Source organism: Dermacentor silvarum, chromosome 7, assembly GCF_013339745.2.
Source record: "Dermacentor silvarum isolate Dsil-2018 chromosome 7, BIME_Dsil_1.4, whole genome shotgun sequence".
Classification (NCBI taxonomy): Eukaryota; Metazoa; Arthropoda; class Arachnida; order Ixodida; family Ixodidae; genus Dermacentor; species Dermacentor silvarum.
This window is the reverse complement of record NC_051160.1, coordinates 22,372,941-22,393,880: the sequence shown is the minus strand read 5'-3', so window position 1 is coordinate 22,393,880 and position 20,940 is coordinate 22,372,941. Positions and strand designations below refer to the sequence as shown.

General features: G+C 48.9%; 1 protein-coding gene across 1 annotated transcript in view; it reads left to right on the top strand.

Annotated features, from left to right (window-relative positions):
* LOC119457705 (open rectifier potassium channel protein 1-like) overlaps positions 1 to 20,940 on the top strand; it is a 112,103-nt gene that overhangs the window by 64,873 nt on the left and 26,290 nt on the right. Inside the window, 2 exon segments of the mRNA XM_037719357.2 lie at positions 5,693 to 5,703; positions 5,705 to 6,026. Coding sequence (XP_037575285.1) covers positions 5,693 to 5,703; positions 5,705 to 6,026 — 333 coding nt within the window.

Below are 20,940 nucleotides of genomic sequence, written 5' to 3'. Positions count from 1 at the left end.
TCTCAAAGGTAAAAGAAACGAAGAGAGCGAGAGGGTGAAGAAGGTAACACGTTTGAATTCAAAACGAAAGTGAGACTGGAGTTCTCAAACAGAGAACAAACAAACAAAAAGTATGCAGATCCAATGCACATGTTGGAATTAATGTGAAGCGAGGCTTTAGTAAAGCGGTTCATTAAATGCTTTGCAACTGACGGCAACTGCGTACAATTTTGTTTGATTTCATCTTATGTAACAAATAATCGGGCACGACCGCAGTGGCACATTTACCGAATGGCTAAATCAAATCAATCATTACATCAAGGTAAATTAAAGAAACGATATATATATATATATATATATATATATATATATATATATATATATATATATATATATCCGCCGACATAGCGACCGAGAAAGAAGAGTTCGACGATGATCGACACGCTTTGTGGTAATTGGGTTGCCCGTGCATGCTACAATTAGTCAGTCATGTGTACTATAAAACATGTTTCCTATTCGCTACCGTTATTTTTGTTGACCGCCCTTGAAACTTGTTTGTGCCCGTGGCCGCTTTATTCCTGGACATGTCCTTCAAACTGTTGTTTGTAGAAAATATGGGCTTTTTGTAGTATGTTCCTTTCTGTTGGCAGCTTTTGAGAACTCCTTGCTTTCGTGTCTCTTGTCACGTCAATGTCGCGAATTGCTGACATCGATCTATTGAGTCGATATGTTCTGTTAAGCCTATTAACCTTCTCTTTCCGACCCAAGAGCTCACAGCATCCAGGTATAGCCACGCTAAACCCTGGAAAGTAGGCAAATAATGTTTCGCTTTAAAACCGATACAGACACATCGCAGCCACTTAATAGAAACAAATGTTTTAACGTCATAGCGTTAAGGGCGCCATGTCGCAGAAAATCCGGCGTCGGTGCCGGTGTCCGCGGCCGAGAAAATTAACCCGAACCACTCCGACCACGCAGGCCCTCCGCGTGGCGCAGAGGCGTTAGTGAACTAATTGAATTTCTCACAGTAAAATGCGTCAGAAAAATCGTAAAGTACGACTTAAGCACAACCTACAGACATGATAGCGTCGGATTGTAATTTGAATATACGAGGAAACATAATTATGATACGGCGGAAACACAGACACCTTTTTCCAGCATTTCTACCATTCATACAGCGGCGCGCTCTGGTCGGTTCCTTGAAAAAACACCAACCAGACGGCGCTCGCCTCCTCGCCCGTAGGGAGCATTGCATGTAGGCTCCCTACGGCAGCCACGCGCGGAGGCGAAGGTGGAGAAAAAGAAAGCTACAACTGCTGGGAAGCGTCACGAGCAGTCAGGGATCTTTCAATGATATCGCGTTCCACTCTTCAAGACGAAGCTTAAGCGTCCTTCAATTTTTTTTTTACCCTGAAGTCAAAGCAGTTGCCTCAATCAACAGCCGGCTGTGGTTGCAGCAACACTTGCTGCGTCGTCGTCACTGTCAGACTCACTAGACTGACGTGGCGTGCTAATAATGCGCCAAGTTGACCCCCCATCACGACACGTGTGCGGTTCACACAATAAGGTCAACCATGTTGCAACAGTGCGGCTTGCGGTAAGGAAACGCGCGGAACAGAACACGAAATATTCGTACGCCCTTTCGGCATGGCTGGTAGAGGATCTGTTTGCCACACGCAGTTTTGGTCGACAGGAAAAGTTCACTGACTGCCGCTTCCGTCAAACGCCGAGCGGTATGACAACAGTAAAGGATTATGTTTACTCACACGCGTTCGGCACCTTCCAACGCGTCCAAAACACAAACTTTAGGAGCACAGGGACCGAGGTTCAGCATTCACACTTTGTGTGATGGGCCAGGACGGCATTGTGTAGCAGCAAGTATGGAGGTGAACGTTTGTCACCCATCTGAACGCAGGTATATCGCGGTGCTTTATTGCAAAGTCATGCGGATCTCTCGATAAGAAATGTTCTAAATGAAAAAACGATTCCTCGTGGCATAGGATTCGAACCCAGGATCCGAGGCAGACGCGATGACGAATATACCTACGCTCTGTCAACTGTTAGCAGACTTGGTTACTACGAATAGCGGAGCGAGGTGTACAGGATTTCCTGAATAAAATTTTAAAACTACACTGAATTTTCAGACCACGAAGGTTTCCTAAAAACAGCAATTTGAAAATTAGCTACTCCGAAAAAAAGAACAAGAACGACAACGAAACAAGGAAGATTTAGGGGTGGACAGGATATTAAAGATAATTTAGCAGTCGCATCACCGTTTGAAAATCAGACTTAATTGTCCAATCTTCGAGCAGCAATTTCTCGCGCACGAAAGTTACGTTAGTCGCACCTTTGTTAGTGAGCGCGCGCGTGTGTTTTGCGGCACGTTTTTCGGAAGACTCGCTCGCTTCACATCGTCCACAACGTCGGCCACGGCTGCTCGCTCTTCTACCTCAGCCTATACAGCAGACATAGAGACGTCGATGAGCCCGTACCCGAGCTGGAACCATGTCAACTTCTTCTCCACCCCTTCGCAACACATCCCAGCGACAGGTGTGTCGAAACTGCTCATACGGGCCGCTTGCGCAATGCAGCGTCCATACAAAGTGCGTGACACAGAGGCTCTCGCTCTAGTTTTGAAGGGGCGGAATCAGCGCGTTCCGTTGTCTGCGAAGCTCCTGCCCGTTCCAACATTCTCGCTGAGTTCACGGAACACGACTTCGAGTATAACCGGTGACAGATGAGGCGCACCCTGCAGCAACTGGCATTCGCTACGCATTTAGTCACGTTCTCACGGCGCTCACATGGGACATGATTGTGGTGCCTATATATATATATATATATATATATATATATATATATATATATATATATATATATATATATATATATATATATATATATTCAGCTTGATTTTCACAAATGGCTCTTTCTCCGAGCCGCGTCGTCTCGTGTGTCACGTTGTCATGCCGTCCTCATGGGTTGGGACATTTCCGGTATTTGCTCAGTCCATAACAAGCGGTCGTACAGGCAGGTGCGTCTCAAGAAAGGCAGCAGCACTTTCCAGCCTTCGCACGTCGCAGACAAACGAGAGGCCACGCGTTCCCATAGCATTTCACCTTCCGTAGAAGGCCTGTCATATCTAATTGCTCTAAAGCTGTATGAATGACAAGCACCTCGTCTTATAATATAGTCTTATAGTATAGTGTTATAGTATAGTCTTACTCGTCTTATCGCACATTATACATAGTATGATAGGGACAGCCGCACAGGAGGTGTTCTAAGGTTTCATTCGTGGCCGCATTGCGGCACCTTCCGCCATTCCAATGAAGAGTGGATAGGCGAACGAGGAAAGCTTCATTGCGTGTGTCCGTGCACACTGCGAACTTCTCTCCCCTTCTCATATTTCAGCGTCGTCTCCCCCTTCCCCAGTGCAGGGTAGCCAACCGGGCTAAGCCTGATGAACCTCCTCGCGTTTACTTTATAACCTCTCTCTCTCTCTCTCTCTCTGGGTGTGCTGAATGTGTTGCACGAGGAATCGCCAAGAGTCCGGGGCGGAGGTGTTCGAGTGTAATGGCACAGCCTAGCCACGAGCGGGGAAATGATGGGGGCAGAGGGAAAGGACCGAGGATGTGGGGCGAGGATTTATCGCCAGGAAATGTCCAGTATAATGTACAGTAAATGACCATTAAATGTCCAGGAAATGTGCAGGAAATGTGCAGTAAACTGTCTAGTAAACTGTCCAGTATAATGCCCAGTATAATGTCCAGCATAATGTCCAGCATAATGTCCAGCATAATGTCCGGCATAATGCCCAGCATAATGCCCAGCATAATGTCCAGTAAGTGTCCAGTGTAAATGTCCAGTATAATGTCCAGTATAATGGCCAGTGAATGCCCAGTACAGGCATGAAGGACGGTTAGATAGACCTAGTGAATCCGGCAGGACGGGCAGGCCCCAGTGGCGCTCTGCATAAGGTGTGTCACGGCATCGTTTCCCAGTGTGAGTGTTTGCTCTAGGGCGGACGAGGCAACCGTGTATAGTGGCGGTAAAATGTATACGAGGAGCAACGAAAAGGGCGGGTGTGGTGCGCTTTGCGAATAAGCGATGACCAATTAATAAGATCCCGTCATGGCGTAGGATAAACGACAAATGTATCTGTTACTCTGCACAGAGAATTGGTTCTGCCGCGTACACAAATGACGATATTGTGTCCCAGCAATTTCCAGTTTTTCTTGAGTGATTGTGTAGCTTGCTCTTGTTTCTTTTCTATAAGTTGTCCCTGTTTTTCTGCGACTTGTGCATGTCAATTTCATCTTTCTCGTTTCAGGCATACGTTTATTTTGTATTTCTTTGGTGGTTGTTCGAACTTTTATCTACACGCGAAGAAGTACGTTACGAATTCTGTGTATCATCGTAGAAATTCTGCAGCACGCGTATTCTGTTTGCTTTTGTTTCGTTTGTCTCCTTCTTGTTCAGTTCAATAAATGCACACCGCTTCCTTGATGTACCAGGTTTATAGGGTGTTCAGTGTAATCTTGTCTTCATTAATTCATTGTCGTGGAGGGGTGCTGCTGACATTAATATAATTTCAACCGAACAGCGGCCGCACTGTACACCTCGTTTTTATCTTAATCATTTTTTAAATCTATGCCGGTCGTTCTTTGCAATCTGGGCCCAGTTTGTTTCTCGCTATTTGCACTTCGTCGTGTTGTGTACAATACTAGCGCTTTTGAATGTGAGCCATAGTCGCTCTTTTCACGGGGATCTACTGTGTTCCTGTGGATCGATGAAAAAAAGTCTTCGTAATTTGTCCTTTATGGTTCGTTCTACTCGTTCTTAGTAAGTACGTAGCAATAATTTGTTGATGCGCGCCATGGCGGCTAAGTGGCTCACTTTTCTGTCTCTAATGAAAACGGCCTTTCGTAACATGTGTTACGATGCCTCTCCGTCCGCCCCTATTATCGCTTTCTAGAGCGATTGATCTTTGTTTCAGACCAGCCGAAGTTTTTGACAAAGGGAATACAGGCTGGTTAATAAAAACAAAACATTTCGTTTGCCATAGCCATCACCGTGGTACGGGGTAGAAACGTTAGAAAAGAATACAGAGAGGGGGAGAGAGAGAGAGAAAGAACACAGGAACACAATCACAGCCGTTCTTAGCACACGACCACAGTTTCCTGGAAAGATTCATCCTAATTCCCAGCTCAGTGCACAACTGGTAAGACCGCGGTGATTCAGCGCTTAAATTGACGTGAAGCGCGAGCAGACCTATACACGGCAGAAGGATGCGTGATGTTACACGTCGCGTGGGATAAAAGCAAACACAATGGTACGCATCGTCATTAGTTGGCTAGCGGTAAATTCACCGCTTCACTTAAAATTCGCTTCACGTGCATTCCAACCTGTGCGCTTCATCCGTATGTTTCCCTCTCTCTCTCTCTCTCTTCTTTCCTTTTTATTGTACGTGTCTGTTCGCGTCGATTCAGCAGCGTTTCCCCAAAGCCCAAAACACTGCATTATCTCTGTACAATGTTCGTGTAATTTTCCCGTAGAGTTATCGTTTTAGCACCTGACATGGGTCTTTCCGTTTCGCATACTTGAATGAATCCCGATTAGCCAAAGGCTAAGGATATGCGTTAAGACAATAAGCATAGTCTCGTGCGAGATGTTTGATCGATCGCGAATAAGCAAACGATCTCCTGGTCGCACGCAGGCTACGGCCACCTTGGCCCCGTCGACGGCGTGGGGCCGCGTGTTCTGCGTGCTGTACGCCGTGGTGGGCGTGCCCATGACGGGCATCCTGCTGGCCGGCATCGGGGACCACTTCGCTCGCGGCATGGTGCGCGGCCTCAAGCGGGCCCGGGGCCACCGGGCGCCCCGGCTGGCGCTCGCCGCCAACCTCTGCACATTCCTGCTGCCCTGGCTGCTCGTGTTCCTGCTGCTGCCGGCCGCCGTGTTCATGTTCACCGAGGACTGGTCCTACCTCGAGGGGCTCTACTACTGCTTCATCACGCTCGCCACCATCGGGTTCGGGGACTACGTGGCCGGTGCGTGACACGCCTCTCTCTCTTCCATTATGTATAGTGTACAGTCGAACCCGGATATACCGAAACCACATATAACGAATTATTGTCTATAACGAACAGAAACAAAATTCCCTTGGAAGTGTTTGTATAAAATTTTTATTTTATATATCGAATTACCTATATATCGAACTTTTTTGTGATCCCCTACAGATTCGACATATCCGGATTCGACTGTATATACACACGACGCTATATACTATACTGTTTCTAAGTTCGAATGGGTAATTCGCACATGAGCAAAAACTTAAAAGGTCTCCACTGAATTTCTATTGCGCTTACAACGGTCGCGTGAAGCTGCCGGTGCACATGCACTGATGATGATGATCATTATGATGATGATTATGTAGCCGCTGCTGTTTGAAGCGGGCGATCGCACGAGTGGATCGGGTCAAAAGAGAAACGAAAAGAAGGAAAGAAAAAGTCGCAGTTCTTAACTATCAAACTGTAAGCGCGGCTGGTATCGACTTGTCCCGCCACCGCTGTTACAGATGTCGCGGCACAAGTATGGATCTTTATTCCACCTTAATAAAAAGATGCCCCTATGTCCCACTTCCAGTGGGTATACCATGTGGGTATCCAATACAAAAAACCCGCATATTCCCATGCATCATATGGGATTATTGATACGACATTACGTGCCTATGAGTTTCTTCAGTAAAGTGTATCACTTGCCGGCTATAAAGCAACAGCACGAACACTTCATATTTACCCACGACCAAATATAGAACATCAGCAATGGCAATCATGCAAACGCATTCGGCAACCAATCACGTCAAACGCGCCGAGGGGCAGTTGTGCTTCAATCGTGGCAACCGGGATTCGAACCATGGCGCCAGACAGTTTGTTTGTTGGCTTGTTTGTTTGTATTAATTTTACATGTAATCTGCTGTCGTTGCATTCATCGTTCATACATAAGAGACAGACGTTTACCGCCAAAAAGAGCTAGGTCACATGCAGCTGCCGTCACAGATAACTTTGTTCCTCTTTGTTCTGCGCTCAGCTACGTTAGAGAACAGAATTTTGAAAGATTCTGCAAGAGCACAGAGTACGCGAGGTAGCACACACGACGCTGGATCACTCATTTCAAAGCGGTTCTCCATTTTTCTCGGAACCGAACCGCCATTTATCCTCCTCTGCAGCTCCGTGCAGACGTCCCGCATGGCTTCAGTATTGACTCGACTGAGGCGACCACCGCCGAGTCTAGTCTCGGCTACCGCTCACAGAAGAGGAAGAGACGAGTTCCTCGGGGCAACCCCCCTTCCAAGCCCACTGTCGCTTTCCCGTAAACACGACCGTGTGACACGATCGCACCGACGAGGTCGAAAGTCCGGTCGCTCGGGGTGTCTCCGACCGCGACCGTCGGCGGCACGTCACCGATTGATGTCCGTTGCGACGGCTGTCCAACAAACACACGTTTCACACGAGCGAAGAAGCGCTCACGGCAGTAGACAGTGCCGGCTGTGTCCGGTTTCAGCCAGTGCGTGCATACACACATGCTCGTCGGAGACGGGGGGGGGGCCCATGTCGCTAGAGAAGTGCGTCCCTGGCTCAATTCCAGAGGGTCCAGAATAGGCCGGCGCTCTCGATTACGTGTCCCCGCAGTGCTCGGAAGAAGGAGAAGGATCCCCCCCTCCCATTGGCAACACGGACGGGGCGGCTCCTTTGAGCCCCGGGCCGTGTCCGTGCTCGCGTCCATTTCGGTGAGCGCGTCTGTGAGACCGCATATTCGAACAAAGTATGACTCGCGCGTCCGCTCCCTTCTGGCGAGACCTTGGCGCCGAGAGAGATCTTCACTACTGTACCTAGTCCTTGCTGTTGTGTCGCTTTTAGAGCAATATCTCTGTTACGTTCGTAAACGCCGTGCATTGAAGAGTAAGTGTATAAGTGGCACCAGGCGAAGACAGAAGAAACAATTGGCTTTTTTTACGCGAAGCTGTCTATGGCTAGGGTTCTATGCATTTTACGTGTCCGTCAACAGATCCGCGTGTGCAAAAACTCAGTTCCCAAATTTGATGCAAAATCGCTTCATTCTATGCAAAAGCTTATACGTCTCATCACTTGGATATGCATTTTGAGCAGATTAGTTATCAGTAGGCACCATTTTCAAGATCCCTAGACTCTCAGGTAGTTAATAAGGGTTTCCCAAAGATTTGCCGCTGTGCGACCCGCGTCGGCCACGTGTACGCTTGCACCGCCCTCTCTTTGTCGTCGTTCCAAGCGCTTGCGTGCCTAGTTTCCTTCCGCTCTCCCGGGCTGGCGGTCCCGTCGCGCCTGTCTAGTTTTCCCCGGCTCCCCGAGGTGGCGGTAGTATTCCACGCGAATGTATGCCGCCGATCAAGACCGCCGATCAAATTGAAAGTGTGGGCCTGTGTCTTTCTGCGGGATGACCGCCGTCACCGGTCAAGAGAAGTAAAATTTGCTCATACGTTTGATCTAAATTCTGTGTCACCTCTATGTCGTGTGCTAAACTGCTTCGATGGTAATCCACCGTCACAGCACTGTGGCAGTTGTGATCGGTACTTTTGCCATATAACTTCTTGTAAAGTCCGCTAGTTGCCAACGCCGAAACCGAATGTGGATAAGAGCATGCACTTCATAACAATTAGAAGCTCAGCCATCGCCGTGCGAGTCCGTTTCCCTGCACAAGACTTGACGAAATCTGACAAGCCTTCTTCTGACATCCGCTCCACCAAACTTGTTGCTGTCTTATCACTGTCTTGTCACCGCCAAGTGAACGTGTGTCCCATTTTCTTATATCTGGTGCATGAGCGGCCAGATGGTCACTCCAGCCTATATGGGACTGCAGTCCAACAGAGCAAGCCGGGACTCTAGTTCAAGAATAGACAACCGCTGTCCATAGGCAGGCGATCGCCACATCTGCTGACGCCCTGCTACACCAGCAGGCGTGTGCCGGGCGTGTGCCAAGAACAACCGCCTCCCGACTGTACAAACACGGAGGAAATTTCGTGAACGCGTGCCAATTGCGCAAGATTTTCCTGTCGTTGTCTTCTTCCTATAAGGTCTACACCAGAACGCGACACGGTTTCATCGCGTGTACGCTTCTTGCGAGTATTTTCCTCAAACATATACACATACTCTGCCCGAGGTACATAACTAATTAAATATAAGGCCAGACGCTTTCTACCGGGGTAATGGAAGAGGCGTGACCCGGCCTAAGACTGGGCGTTGCCTTTACACGTCGGTATAGGTGAACAACGTGCGACGTGTCGAGTCTCTGGATAGCTTGTACCGCGTCACAGTTCCAAACTATGTAACCCGTGTATTTTCAACTACCACGGTAGCTTAGTGGCTAATATGGCCTTGCACCTTGCGAGTACTTTCTTCCCTCTCTCTCCTTTTTTTTCATCCCTTTAATCCCCTTCCCCCGTGTAGGGTAGCAAACCGGACGTGCGTCTGGTTGACCTCCCTGCCTTTCCTTTCTTCTTTTTCCTCCTCCTCCTGGCCTTGCACCACCCAGGTTGTGGTCACGGGTTCGGTGGCGGCCGTGGCGGTTGCTTTTCGATGGGGGCGGTTGCATTTCGATGGGGGTGAAAAGCTCTCGTGTACTTACATTTAGGTGCACGTTTAAGAACCCCAGGTATTAAAGAAATTAATCCGGAGTCCCGCGCTACGGCGTGCCTCATAATCAGATCGCGCTTTTGACATGTAAAACCTTAGAATTAAACCCGTGCTCTTTCTTATATGTTCGCGATGGACAGAGGCTGGCTGCTCTGCTTCACTTGCCCATCTCGACAGCCAGCGGTTGCCATGGCAACTAGTTCCGAGTACCCGGCGGGAGTGGTAACCATAGTTTTCGGTTCATATAGGTCTTACTTCGTTTCTTATAGAGCTCGGGTTTGGACTCCGGTATGCGAAAATTGGCCCGTCTCTCACGTGCTCCTATATATTACCTGTTCCCTCTGTCCTCATCGTGGAAGGATTCCTACTGAAGTACCAAAATAGGGGAGGCTATGAAAAGAATCGGAAACAGATGGCGTGTACCGATTCTTTAAACGCACCGCGCGTGTTCTCGATTACGTCCGCACCTCAGATAAACGTGCTCATTCGGCTTTTTCGACTTGCTCATTCATGCTCATTCGACTTGCGGATAAACATGCTCATTCGGCTCCGACCGCGCGCACTACGTCACACTCTGTCAATGGGGTCGTCGCACCGTGTTGGTCGGAGTCAACCGGAACACACTTTAAAAGGCCCGCCGGAGAGGCGCGTCTTTTCTGGCTGCCAATACAGTCGCGTTACTCAGCACCCCTTTTGACAGTGTATGCCGCAAACACTTACGCGCTCAATATTTTTTTTCTTCTTTCTTACACTTGGCTTCCTTCAACTAGAGACGTCGTCGCCGTCGGCGTTTGTGACCGTCGTCAGCAGTGCAGCTAGGAGGCAAATTTATGGGCGCGCTGGATATATGGCATTTCCCGAACGCCGCCTCTCCTCTGTTCTCCGCGGCCCTGTCGGGGTCCATTAACGCGGCATACATCACCGGTATACGGTGGACGCCGGCAAATTGCCTCCGGCTTCCAAGCGCGTCCTTCCAGCCTCTTCGTATGAGCGACAGCGTGTTTGCGGCATCGTGTGGCGATGCCTCGGTTAATGCCTTTCCGCGATGCGTTTGGAGCGAGCGCGCGTGAATTGAGACGGAAGCCTGCAGGAGGCACTATTTTGAAAGTGAGCATTTGAAAGAGTGAACTTGGCAAATTTCAAGGCGTGTTACTTAGCGGCGGAAATGCGAAAAGTCACCTGAAATCCGTGACGTCAAACCAACGTGCCGATGCAGGGCTTTCGGCGCGAAATTTAAATAGGAAATTCGGCTTTGACCTTTATTTTATCTAATAGTGATCAAGCTATTACACCGAAATGAACGAAAGTGCGCCGGTTAGAGGCAGTCCGTGCAGGCTTTCGCACTTCGAGTGGTTTCGTGCTGTATAGAAGCATTAACCCAGGTGATCACCAAGTTGCCTCTTTTGAATTAGGAGAAAGGAGCAAGGCCTTGCCTTGCACATGCGGTACGTCAGACGAAAATCGCCTGTGGTCAGCGGTCGGTACATATAGAAGGGAAGGGAAATGTAGTCAATGACCGATGCATTGTCAGATTGAGTTATGACGTCAGTAATTTGACAGGTGGGACTGTTGGGCATTGAGGAGAGTGTCACGCAATAAACTTAAGTTGATGACGATGATGATGATGACGATGATGATGATGATGATGATGATAAGTCATGAGAAAAGTAGTCCTGGGCCTCATAATGAGTCGTGTCAACGCTGGTCGTGCCAGAGGACGAGCAGAAGTGATGCATCTAGCAACAGTGACGCCTCATGCTTTCGCATGTTGTTTTTTGTTTTGTTTTTTTAACAATTACGCAACATTGCAACAATCGTCACCATTCGTATGGGTATCTATAGTTTTTTTTTTTTTTTTTTTCTAACGATGTGCACCGAAACTCTATTCTGAAGAAAAGTGGATGCGTCCAACGTTTCTGCATGGGTGGAAATTTAGCGCCCTTTCTTAAACCGTTGTTGGGCAGGCACTTTCCTTCCAGGTGCTTCCCTTCCCCGAATGTAGCAGTCGTGTTCAATATGAGCTGAAACACCGATGCCAGTGCTCGAAAGGGCTTCTAGACTGCACGGTAGTTTCGATCGACATAAGCTTATTAAAAACCAGTAAATGGATCTGCGTTCAGTTCCGCAATTTCTCGCATGTCAACGCCGCCGCATGCAGCCTTGGAGCCTGTTCAACCAAAAAAGAAAGAGGGGGGGGGGGGGGGAGATGGCACCAGTGTCGCAGATGATATATAGAACGCGACTCCGCACAACATGTATGCACTTAAGTTTGAAAGTATGTTTTGTATGTATAATTATGTATTGCTTTCTTTGGCAAAAATTAGTGCAATTAGTGTTTGCTAAGCGAAAGTTCCGGCAAAAAAAGAAAAAAAAAACGCGACTACACGTACCTGCCCAGCGACATTCAAGACAGGCCGTAGCGCGGAAGAATTAATGACGGCGATCATTGGTGCTGCGTAGCCGGAATGCTCTCCAAATATTGCGAAATATTTACATAACAGTTCTACGTGGGAAGGCAGCTTGAAAGGCGACCGTGCCCGTTTCTCGCGACACTTGTCACCTGCCAGCGGCTCGACACAGGAGCCGAGGCACACCTTTGCCAAGACGTTTGCCGCGGTGAACGTGCATACGCAAACAAGGTCCTTCGCTGACTGCGCGGCCTCGAGCAAAACGTGGCACTGCGACAGCTAGAAGAGAAGCGAGAGGTGCGAGTACACAGAGCCGAAACAGAGAAGCTTCGTTCCCGTTTCTGTCTTGTCGAGGCCGTCGCTGAGTCAGCCCCAAAAGCGAGACGGCTTCAGACTTGTCGTGTCGCTGCGCGTTTCTCCCACCTCCATTCCGACTCCCCCCGGCCGTCGCTTTTATAAGAGCGCTCGCGCTTCTGATTAGGCGTGACTAAAATTACACCACCGGAAGTGCGTCATCAGCTCCGCTCGCCGTATGGCGACGGAGCAGTGTGACAGACGTCTGCTGGCTTCTTTCTCTTCGGACAGTGCCGACTTCCGCCTCTTTGTGCTTCCGGGATATTTTTTGCGACGTCTCAGTATATATACGCCGGCTAACGAGCGGGACGCGTCCTGCCGCCGCCGTTTCGATGCACAACGCCGAGGTTTGGGCCCAGGGACGAGGACGACGGGCCGTCTGTCAGAATAGCGCGAGCTGCGTGGTGGGAGAGGCACCAATCAGTGGCCGGCGTATAAGCGGCGTAGACGGAGCCATGACAGCGGTCGCTTTCACTTTCACTCTGCTTCGATTTCGTTGTTTCCTCTTGAAGCCGCATGGAGCGCGCGCGAGGAGGAAGTTTCTCCTGTCCAAATCAGGGTGTGCAGGGTGACATGGGGTGGGCATCGTTCGAAGGCAGGCAAGCTATAGCAACAAGATAGAAATTGAGGAGCGATTGAGAGAAATGGGGGAGAAAGTGATGGGCTAGGAAAATTTTCAGTTACTCGTACGTGAGGAATATTGACACAAAATGGAGGATGCGAACCAGAAGATTGTCGAGCAAATATTTGGACAGCAGTGGCGGGGCAAATTAACCAAGAATCGTCGGTTAAGAAAAAGGTCAAAGAAACAGAGAGGGGTCTGTGGAAAATTGGGATGCAGACGAAATCAGCGCTGGGAACATAAAGAACTTTCAAGCAGGAAATTGCCAAAGAAAACATCTACGATAATTCTACGGGAAGTTCTTTGTTGTTTGTAGCCAGGACGTGAGTGTTGCGGACTAAGACGTACCGAGTCAAATACCAAGGGATAGACACAAAGAAGAGACGAGACAAGCATTGGCGCTGTGCACACAAGTATATATACCGATGTGCGATATTTCGCGCGACCCAGAAACCCCGGCGAGTCCCAATATGCAACGGGGAACTTTCCGTTTGTGTCACCACACATCAAATTTATAACGGTAATCTGGTACTCCGCTATATGCACAGTTGGACCGTTTTGTTTCGTTCCAAACGATGTCCGTCTTTTTATAAACTACGCCCACAAGGAAGGTCATCACAGAAAAGGCCCTGAAGGACACCGTATAAGGCAAGGATCGGACCCGCATCACGTGACGAACATAAATCACCGTACAAATGACGCTCGTTCAGCGTCGGTCCCATTAAGAGTGCCTACATTTCTGTCCCATCACCCGTGGATCGAAGCGAAAACATATAACCCCCATTTAAAGCTATATTGCTTCATCGGATCGCCGAAACGTGTTGTTCAAAATGGCCGGTCATTAGGCCCGCGCACTTAAAAAAACTGCGCGTTGTGCCAGGCATGCACCCCTCTCTACGCGCCTGGAAGAACCCGAGCGCTTAAAGCGTTCTTACAACAGGCCTAAGGCCTATCTCGAGCCAGACAAGTTGTCTTGGACTCTCGCCAGGTAACGACGAGACGGATGATAATGTAAGGCGACGTCGGACACCCTAAGAGCTTCCACGCTAAATGCGGGAAGCGAACAGGAAAACGAAAGAAAGCCTGTGCACGAAATTCCAAGGCCGGGACGTGCCGACAGCGTGTCTCGTAACCACTGCATACCAGTGTAAACGTAAAAGGATCACCAACGTGTTGCCCTTGCACCAAGACGTCGAGGTATCCCGTCGGCTGCGTCAAAGGCAATGTATTCACTAAGAAGGGTGCATGTTTCTGTAAGGCAACAAGTTTGCTTTTCTATCCCGGATACATCGTCTCCGTTCTTCGACCTCGTTCTCTGTCGCCTTCGAATGTTATGTAACTGTTGACCGGGGCTTGTTATGATCAATCAAGCCTGAGTTGCGTGTACCGAACCGTGACTTGGAACGTGTACCCGAGAGCTGAAAAGGTCGCTGCAGAAATTGAATACAACTAAAAAAAAAAATCTCGCGTGAAAAGCTCGCTTTAACAGTTACTCACTCTGGTACTGGCCTCGAATTCGACATGATTATCACGTGGTCCCTTATACAGGAGTATTTAGTGCCGAAAGCGCAAGGTTCGTAATCGCCGTTTGCCAGTTTCCGGCCGTCTTCCATATCGAGATGTCCAATGCCACGATTGGCTGACATCCGCTCTTATACGAACAGTATATGCTAGCGTATACGAACTATTTTTGTGAATACGCAGACCTTGATTATACTTAAAGCCTACCGCGCTCACTGCAGCAGTTATATACGTCCCATACTGCACGGCGCAGCCCGTAGTTCAGCGCTGAGGTGTGAGAGAGAACCAGAGAGTGGCTGCAGACCTCGGGGTCTTTTTTTTTTTTTTTTTAGGCCTCTCCATCAAGAACAAGGAAAGCGCGCCGTTGTTTTTCCACTCAACGCCGGCGGTGCTTTTAGCGAGCGACACTTTAAACACGTGTTTCACTTCCACACACACACACACACACACACACACACACACACACACACACACACACACACACACACACACACACACACACACACACACACACACACACACACACACACACACACACACACACACACACACACACACACACACACACACACACACACACACACACACACACACACACACACACACACACCGCATGATCACCCACAATACAGCGGTGCCAGAAAACGCAGCTTCACGTGACACCAGCGCGACCGGGCTGGCGCAATGTATACGAGGGCATCCGTGAGTGAACCCAAAAGATCCCCGACACCCACCTCTTCGCGATGCGTGCAAAGGGCGGCGTCCCCGCAATCAGTCACTGAGCCGTGCGCCCACATGGCAGGCAGAAAACAGTGACTCTTCTCCCTCCATCAAAAATCACTATATATAATCAGTCATCGCGAGACGTGTGAACTCGACGTTGCACCCGCTGCATTAGCAGGACACGGAGGTGACAAAACCTCTTCGCTTCCGCGCGCTGTTCGCTGCTTCTCATCGTTTGCCTCGCCTCCTGCTCTATTCTTTGCCATCTCACTAAGGGGACACGTACATAGTGCTTCGCACCACGTGACACGCGTTCATTTCATTTCATTTATTCATACTGCAAGCCAACATACTGGCACATGCAGGAGGGGCATTACAGTGGCAAGGTGATGACGATGCAAGAACGAAAAATATAAACAGTGATGAATAGGATGCAGCCTATATAGCCAAGTTACAAAAATCTAAATGTTTGCCTCAGCACAGTAACTACAACAAAAAGAACCGCACATTTGAAATTACATGTGGATGAAAAACGCTGCGCCAAACAACAATCGGGACATTAAACGTGACAAAATACAGGAAATTTCTCATAAAAACGAGAAAATAGTTGCACAGTTACACGAGAAAAAGTTGTTGTGACAGGGGGCGTGACTGATGTCGCACGCTGATGCCAAGATACACGCCGCGTTTAGTGGGTGGTTAGGCAGCATCCAACGCACAAAATTTTCAAGCAATGTCGAGTGAGAGCTGTTTTGTATTTTTTAAGTGCGATACAATTTCTTGAGTCCATAGCGTATTACATCGCTATACCGTGCCCGCCGATTCTCGCAATAAACCTCAGCTAGTTTGCTTGAACGCGCTGTATCCCGGGATAACGGCGCTCATTGGCTATCCCAGGGCACGGCGCTCGGTCACGCCACCTCATACAACCAAACGCGCGGTGAACGCTGACCAAGGTGACCTCAGAGATCCGACCCTCCGAGACTGCAAGGTGGCCTTCGAGATTGCAATGGCGCGCCTTTTGCTGCGCAGTTGAAATATCGACCCCGGTATAGTTTCGATTTCTAGCATTTGGCGGTTCTTCGGAATACTACGAACAAAAATAATTTTTAGAATAGATATAAAAAATATATGCATGGCGATTGTTTTACCGAACGGCTATATAGTTAGCGCGCGCACACGGGAAAATGTCGTGATTCATCGGTGCGCCGAAGATTACGCAATGCAGCGAATTTACCGCGAACGCCAAACAACGGTTCTAAAAGATGAGTTGCGAAGGTAGAACACTCACAGTTGAACCACTCGAAGGGCAATAGAACAAGCTGCGACGCGCTTTTCAGCGAATCTACTCAAACTCGCAGAAAAAAAATACATGTACTAAAGGGCATGTGAAGCTCCTAAAATTGGAAGTTATCCAAGGAATCAATTACTGCTAAGAAGCTCCTTAGGCGATGAGACAATTCATTTTAATAATGGTTGTCCCTCTGATCCCTCCCAGCATTGCTGCGTTATTCATTAAAGATCACCGAAGTCCGAAACCCTCGTCTACCAAGAGCATCGCCGCTGGAGATGACGCATTAGCAATTACATCCGTATATATATATATATATATATATATATATATATATATATATATATATATGGTGTACTGAAACCGGATTGAATAATGCCCCATTCGGCACGCACACACCGGTTTTGCATAACTCGAAGGATATAGCATTCACGGATGATAAATCGCCTCGCTTTCTCTGATGCCTATGCGAGCAAGACGTTTAGAATACATACGGAGCAATGCCGTGCCAAATTAGGTATACCGCTTATAGCAGTTGCACCAATCTACTTACTGCTCAAGTTCGCAGCGCGCACAGGTCTGTCTCCTTTTACCTTCACCCTTCGCTTGCTGCGCACTCGTCAAGGACATTTCTCGTAACTTTTACTGCGAACGGCACACCTTTCGCCGTCGAATTAGACTTTTACCAAGTTATTTTGTCGAATGGCAACTGAAAGCAGCGCGTGTGTTTTTAAACGGCTCGCTTTTCTTACAGCGAAGCTGTATATGGCTAGGTTCTGGCGAATCGCGTCCGCGGACCAAACGACGCGTAGACGAACAATTTTCGGCGTCGAAAACTCGCGTCTCGTTCACTTGGTATATACCAAAACTGGCATGTAAGAGTACGAATGTACGAATAACATGATTGATAGGTCATGACATCAATAACATCACATGCTTGTCGGTTACGTCACGATTAACGATAATAAAAAAATCACGTGCGGCGCATACCCGCATTGGATATGCCGGTATGAGCCAAGGATATTCGGGTGTGAGCCAGGGACAAGAAAGAAAGAAAGAAAGAAAGGGAAAGAAGGAAGGAAGGAAGGAAGGAAGGAAGGAAAGAAAGAAAGAAAGAAAGAAAGAAAGAAAGAAAGAAAGAAAGAAAGAAAGAAAGAAAGAAAGAAAGAAAGAAAGAAAAGAAAGAAAGGAGCCCCGCACATACACATTTCAGCTCCGCCGTTTTACTATCTGTACGGGGTGCATGGGCGGTGAATTTGTTTCATTTTTTTTTTTCTCGATAAGCTACAACGATGCGCGTGGTTTGTCACTGCAGCGCCACCTCGCGCCGTGCACGCTCGTCATTCGCGAGCGAATAGCAACAAGCCCGCGTAACGCCGCTTCGCATTCCGCCGGATTGCGAGCGCACAAACAAGCTTCTTCCGCAATTCGAGCTTGCATGCACGGTCTCGCGTAATCTGCAGCGCTCAGCGCGAATCCTTTGGCGACCTCCGCCGCTGGAGGGGCTTCCCGGCGAAGTCTGACGACATTCCGTTGCTGCTTTCGCGTGTACCGCGTGCATGCTAATGAAACAGTAAATCGGGCGCTTATACACCATACGAAAGTATATTGGCTTATTCGCCGCGCTTGGCACGACGCCCACGGCACCGAGCTTTTTTACACAACACTCTCAAGGGCGAGCCACTTAAGTCGCGCGGCATTCCGTCGTTGCTCTGCAGCTGCTGCAGCTGCATGCAGCCCGGTACACACATGCAGAGTGTTGCAAAACTCTTTCACTTCTGGCTTTGCAAGGGTCTCGGGGGCAGGTACAGCGCGGACTCGCGCTCGCATTGCGGGCAGCATATCAAGTTCCGCGGCGACCCTGAATAGAGCGAGCACGTGCACATCTAAAATGACACGCGCGGTTATTGCGCATTAATTTATACGCCGCTTAATATGCCTCTGCACGAGAACGGGGCGAGAACGGCTCGATGTTCTCTTAGGCCTAACCCAGGTACGAAGAAAGGGATGATAAGCCAGAGGAAAAACAAAGGGAAGTTATTTGTTACGTTTACTTGAAACGTGTTAAATAACAACGTAAAGAGAAATGAAAGCGGACAGAAAAAAGATACCTCGCGCCGCAGGTGGGAGTCGAACCCACGTCTTCTGAATTACGCGTGCGCACTGCTGTATACCAGTTAAGCTGGCCATCCATCCGTCCACTTTATTGGATATTTGAGTATGCGTACAAGATTAGCGCTGGTATAGTGTAAGCGAACATGCCAAGCCGATGGATGTGGAACGTCATTTTAATCCCAAGCAGGCGTCACGTAGTACACTGTAAAATAATTTACGCCCTTAAAAGTGAAAAAGGGTGTAAATGTGTCCATAACTCACACTGAGACACGTTTACACCCTTTTTACCTTTAAAGGGGTAAATTATTTTGCAGTGTACGCGATCTTGGGTTATCAGGAGGGGGGGGGGGGGGGGGGGGGCAGGCGCCTTGTGAGGCTTTTTTGCCGTTTCGCCGGTCCCTTAGGCAACTATATATGTGTGTATATACGTATATCTACATATATGTATGTATATATTTTATTGGTTGCCTGAAATAAATTTCAAACTTCAGCTTAAGGAGCAGGCAACTGGCCAATAAACCTTTCGCATGCCACCTCGTGGCATCAAGGTTGCGCTGCTGTATAGAAGAGGGACTGCGAGCGCTGTTTCACGAAAGTGACGACCGTCTATAGTTCCTTGATATCCGCTGCACCTTGAATACTGATAAGCAATTGTTCCCGAAACGTCTCGTTATCCGCCACGTTTTCTTGGTCTATAGAAGTCTCTCTGCTGCTCAGCACGAGGTCGCTGGTTCGATTCCCGACTGCGAAGGCCGCCTTGCGATGGTGGCGAAATTGAATATGCTCGTGCGTTTAATTTATGTGCGCATTAAAGCAGCGCTCCACTGGCCAAATGAATCGCACGCCTTTAACGCTTCCACTTCAGCGCCTCTCAAGCCCCTGTATCGCTTTGTGACGTGCAATCATATGCAATCAAACAATCAATCAATCAACTAATCAATCAATCCCGAGTGGCGGTGTTTATCGCGTTCGTGCTTTCGTCCCGTGGTGCTTGGCAGTGGAAACCTCGGTTCAGCAGCTGCATAGGCTGGCAGTTACAAGCGCCAAGGTCCTGCGCCTTGTCGCAACACACGCCTCTTAGATTGCTCAAGATAGCACGACAGCGCACTTAAATCTCGAAACCATGGTTCGTCCGCTATCGAGGCACCCATCGGAAGAGTTGGGAAGAAAGCGGAATCGTTCGAGGCAGCCTGTTGTAGCGCGCATTATTGTCGTGTCATAGGCGACCCGGTACTCTTTACAGTGGTGTGGGCCATGACTCTGTTGGCGTCAGGGCCAACACCATTCAGCAGTCGCCAGTCGTCTTATTGGGGACCTCATAATCGCAGCCGCACTCTAAACATGTCTATGGGTGTATAAAGGGTGTTCGGTTGTCGCATAGCTAAACACCCTCACGTTTAACGGGTAAGATCAAATTGTTGGTGGGAACCAATGGTGCCGTCTTGTTTGCAGACTTGTTTCTTGCCAGTAAAAATGATTACAGCTGTGACAGGCGACATAAAAAGTGCATTGAATACAGTTTCAAATCTCTCCCTGTGAAATTCTCCTGTCGGATAATTTATGTGCGCCCAAGGCTGCCAGAATCAGTGCGTAGTTTTCAACTACGTCTTTTGTCGTCGCACGTCTAGTTGGAGCTCCGTTGTCGTCCTCTACAAATTTTTGCAAGGTCTTAACGGTGGACCGGCTGTTACCCACGTGACAAGGAAACAGCCTTAAGAGTGCAAACATTCTTACAGTGCGCCCATCTCTATGCTCTGGTCTAAGTAATGTTCATGCCCTGGTCTATGCGTCCATGTCTATGGTGACGTGGTCTACGAGCCCTATAATTGCACGCTCCTCCTATGCGCCGCCATGGCATGTCGGAATGGCATGGCGCAGGTTCCGCCGGGAGCCGGACGGGGGCCGTGGCAGTCGTCCAGCTTATTTCGGCGCGGCCAATCTTGTCTGCGCGCGCCCTCCTCGCCTTTTGTCGCCGTCTCTGGGACGGCATTGTCTTCGAGAGTGCCAGAGAAAAGTGCGTCTCATCGGGTGTCGCAGTCGTCGGCGCCGCCGCCGCCGACGACGACGACGTCTTGTTTGCGACAGCTGGCTCTTAAATGCGGTACACAGCCGCGGCGCTGCGCGGTATACCGGAATTATCCGGGTATGCGCGGAGGTCTTATCGCAAAGGGCGCGCTGGGTCACCCCTCCATCCTCCTCCCCCTGTGTTTGCCAATTGGCAGCCAGGAACGCACGTACGGTCTCTTTCTCAACGCCTTCCAG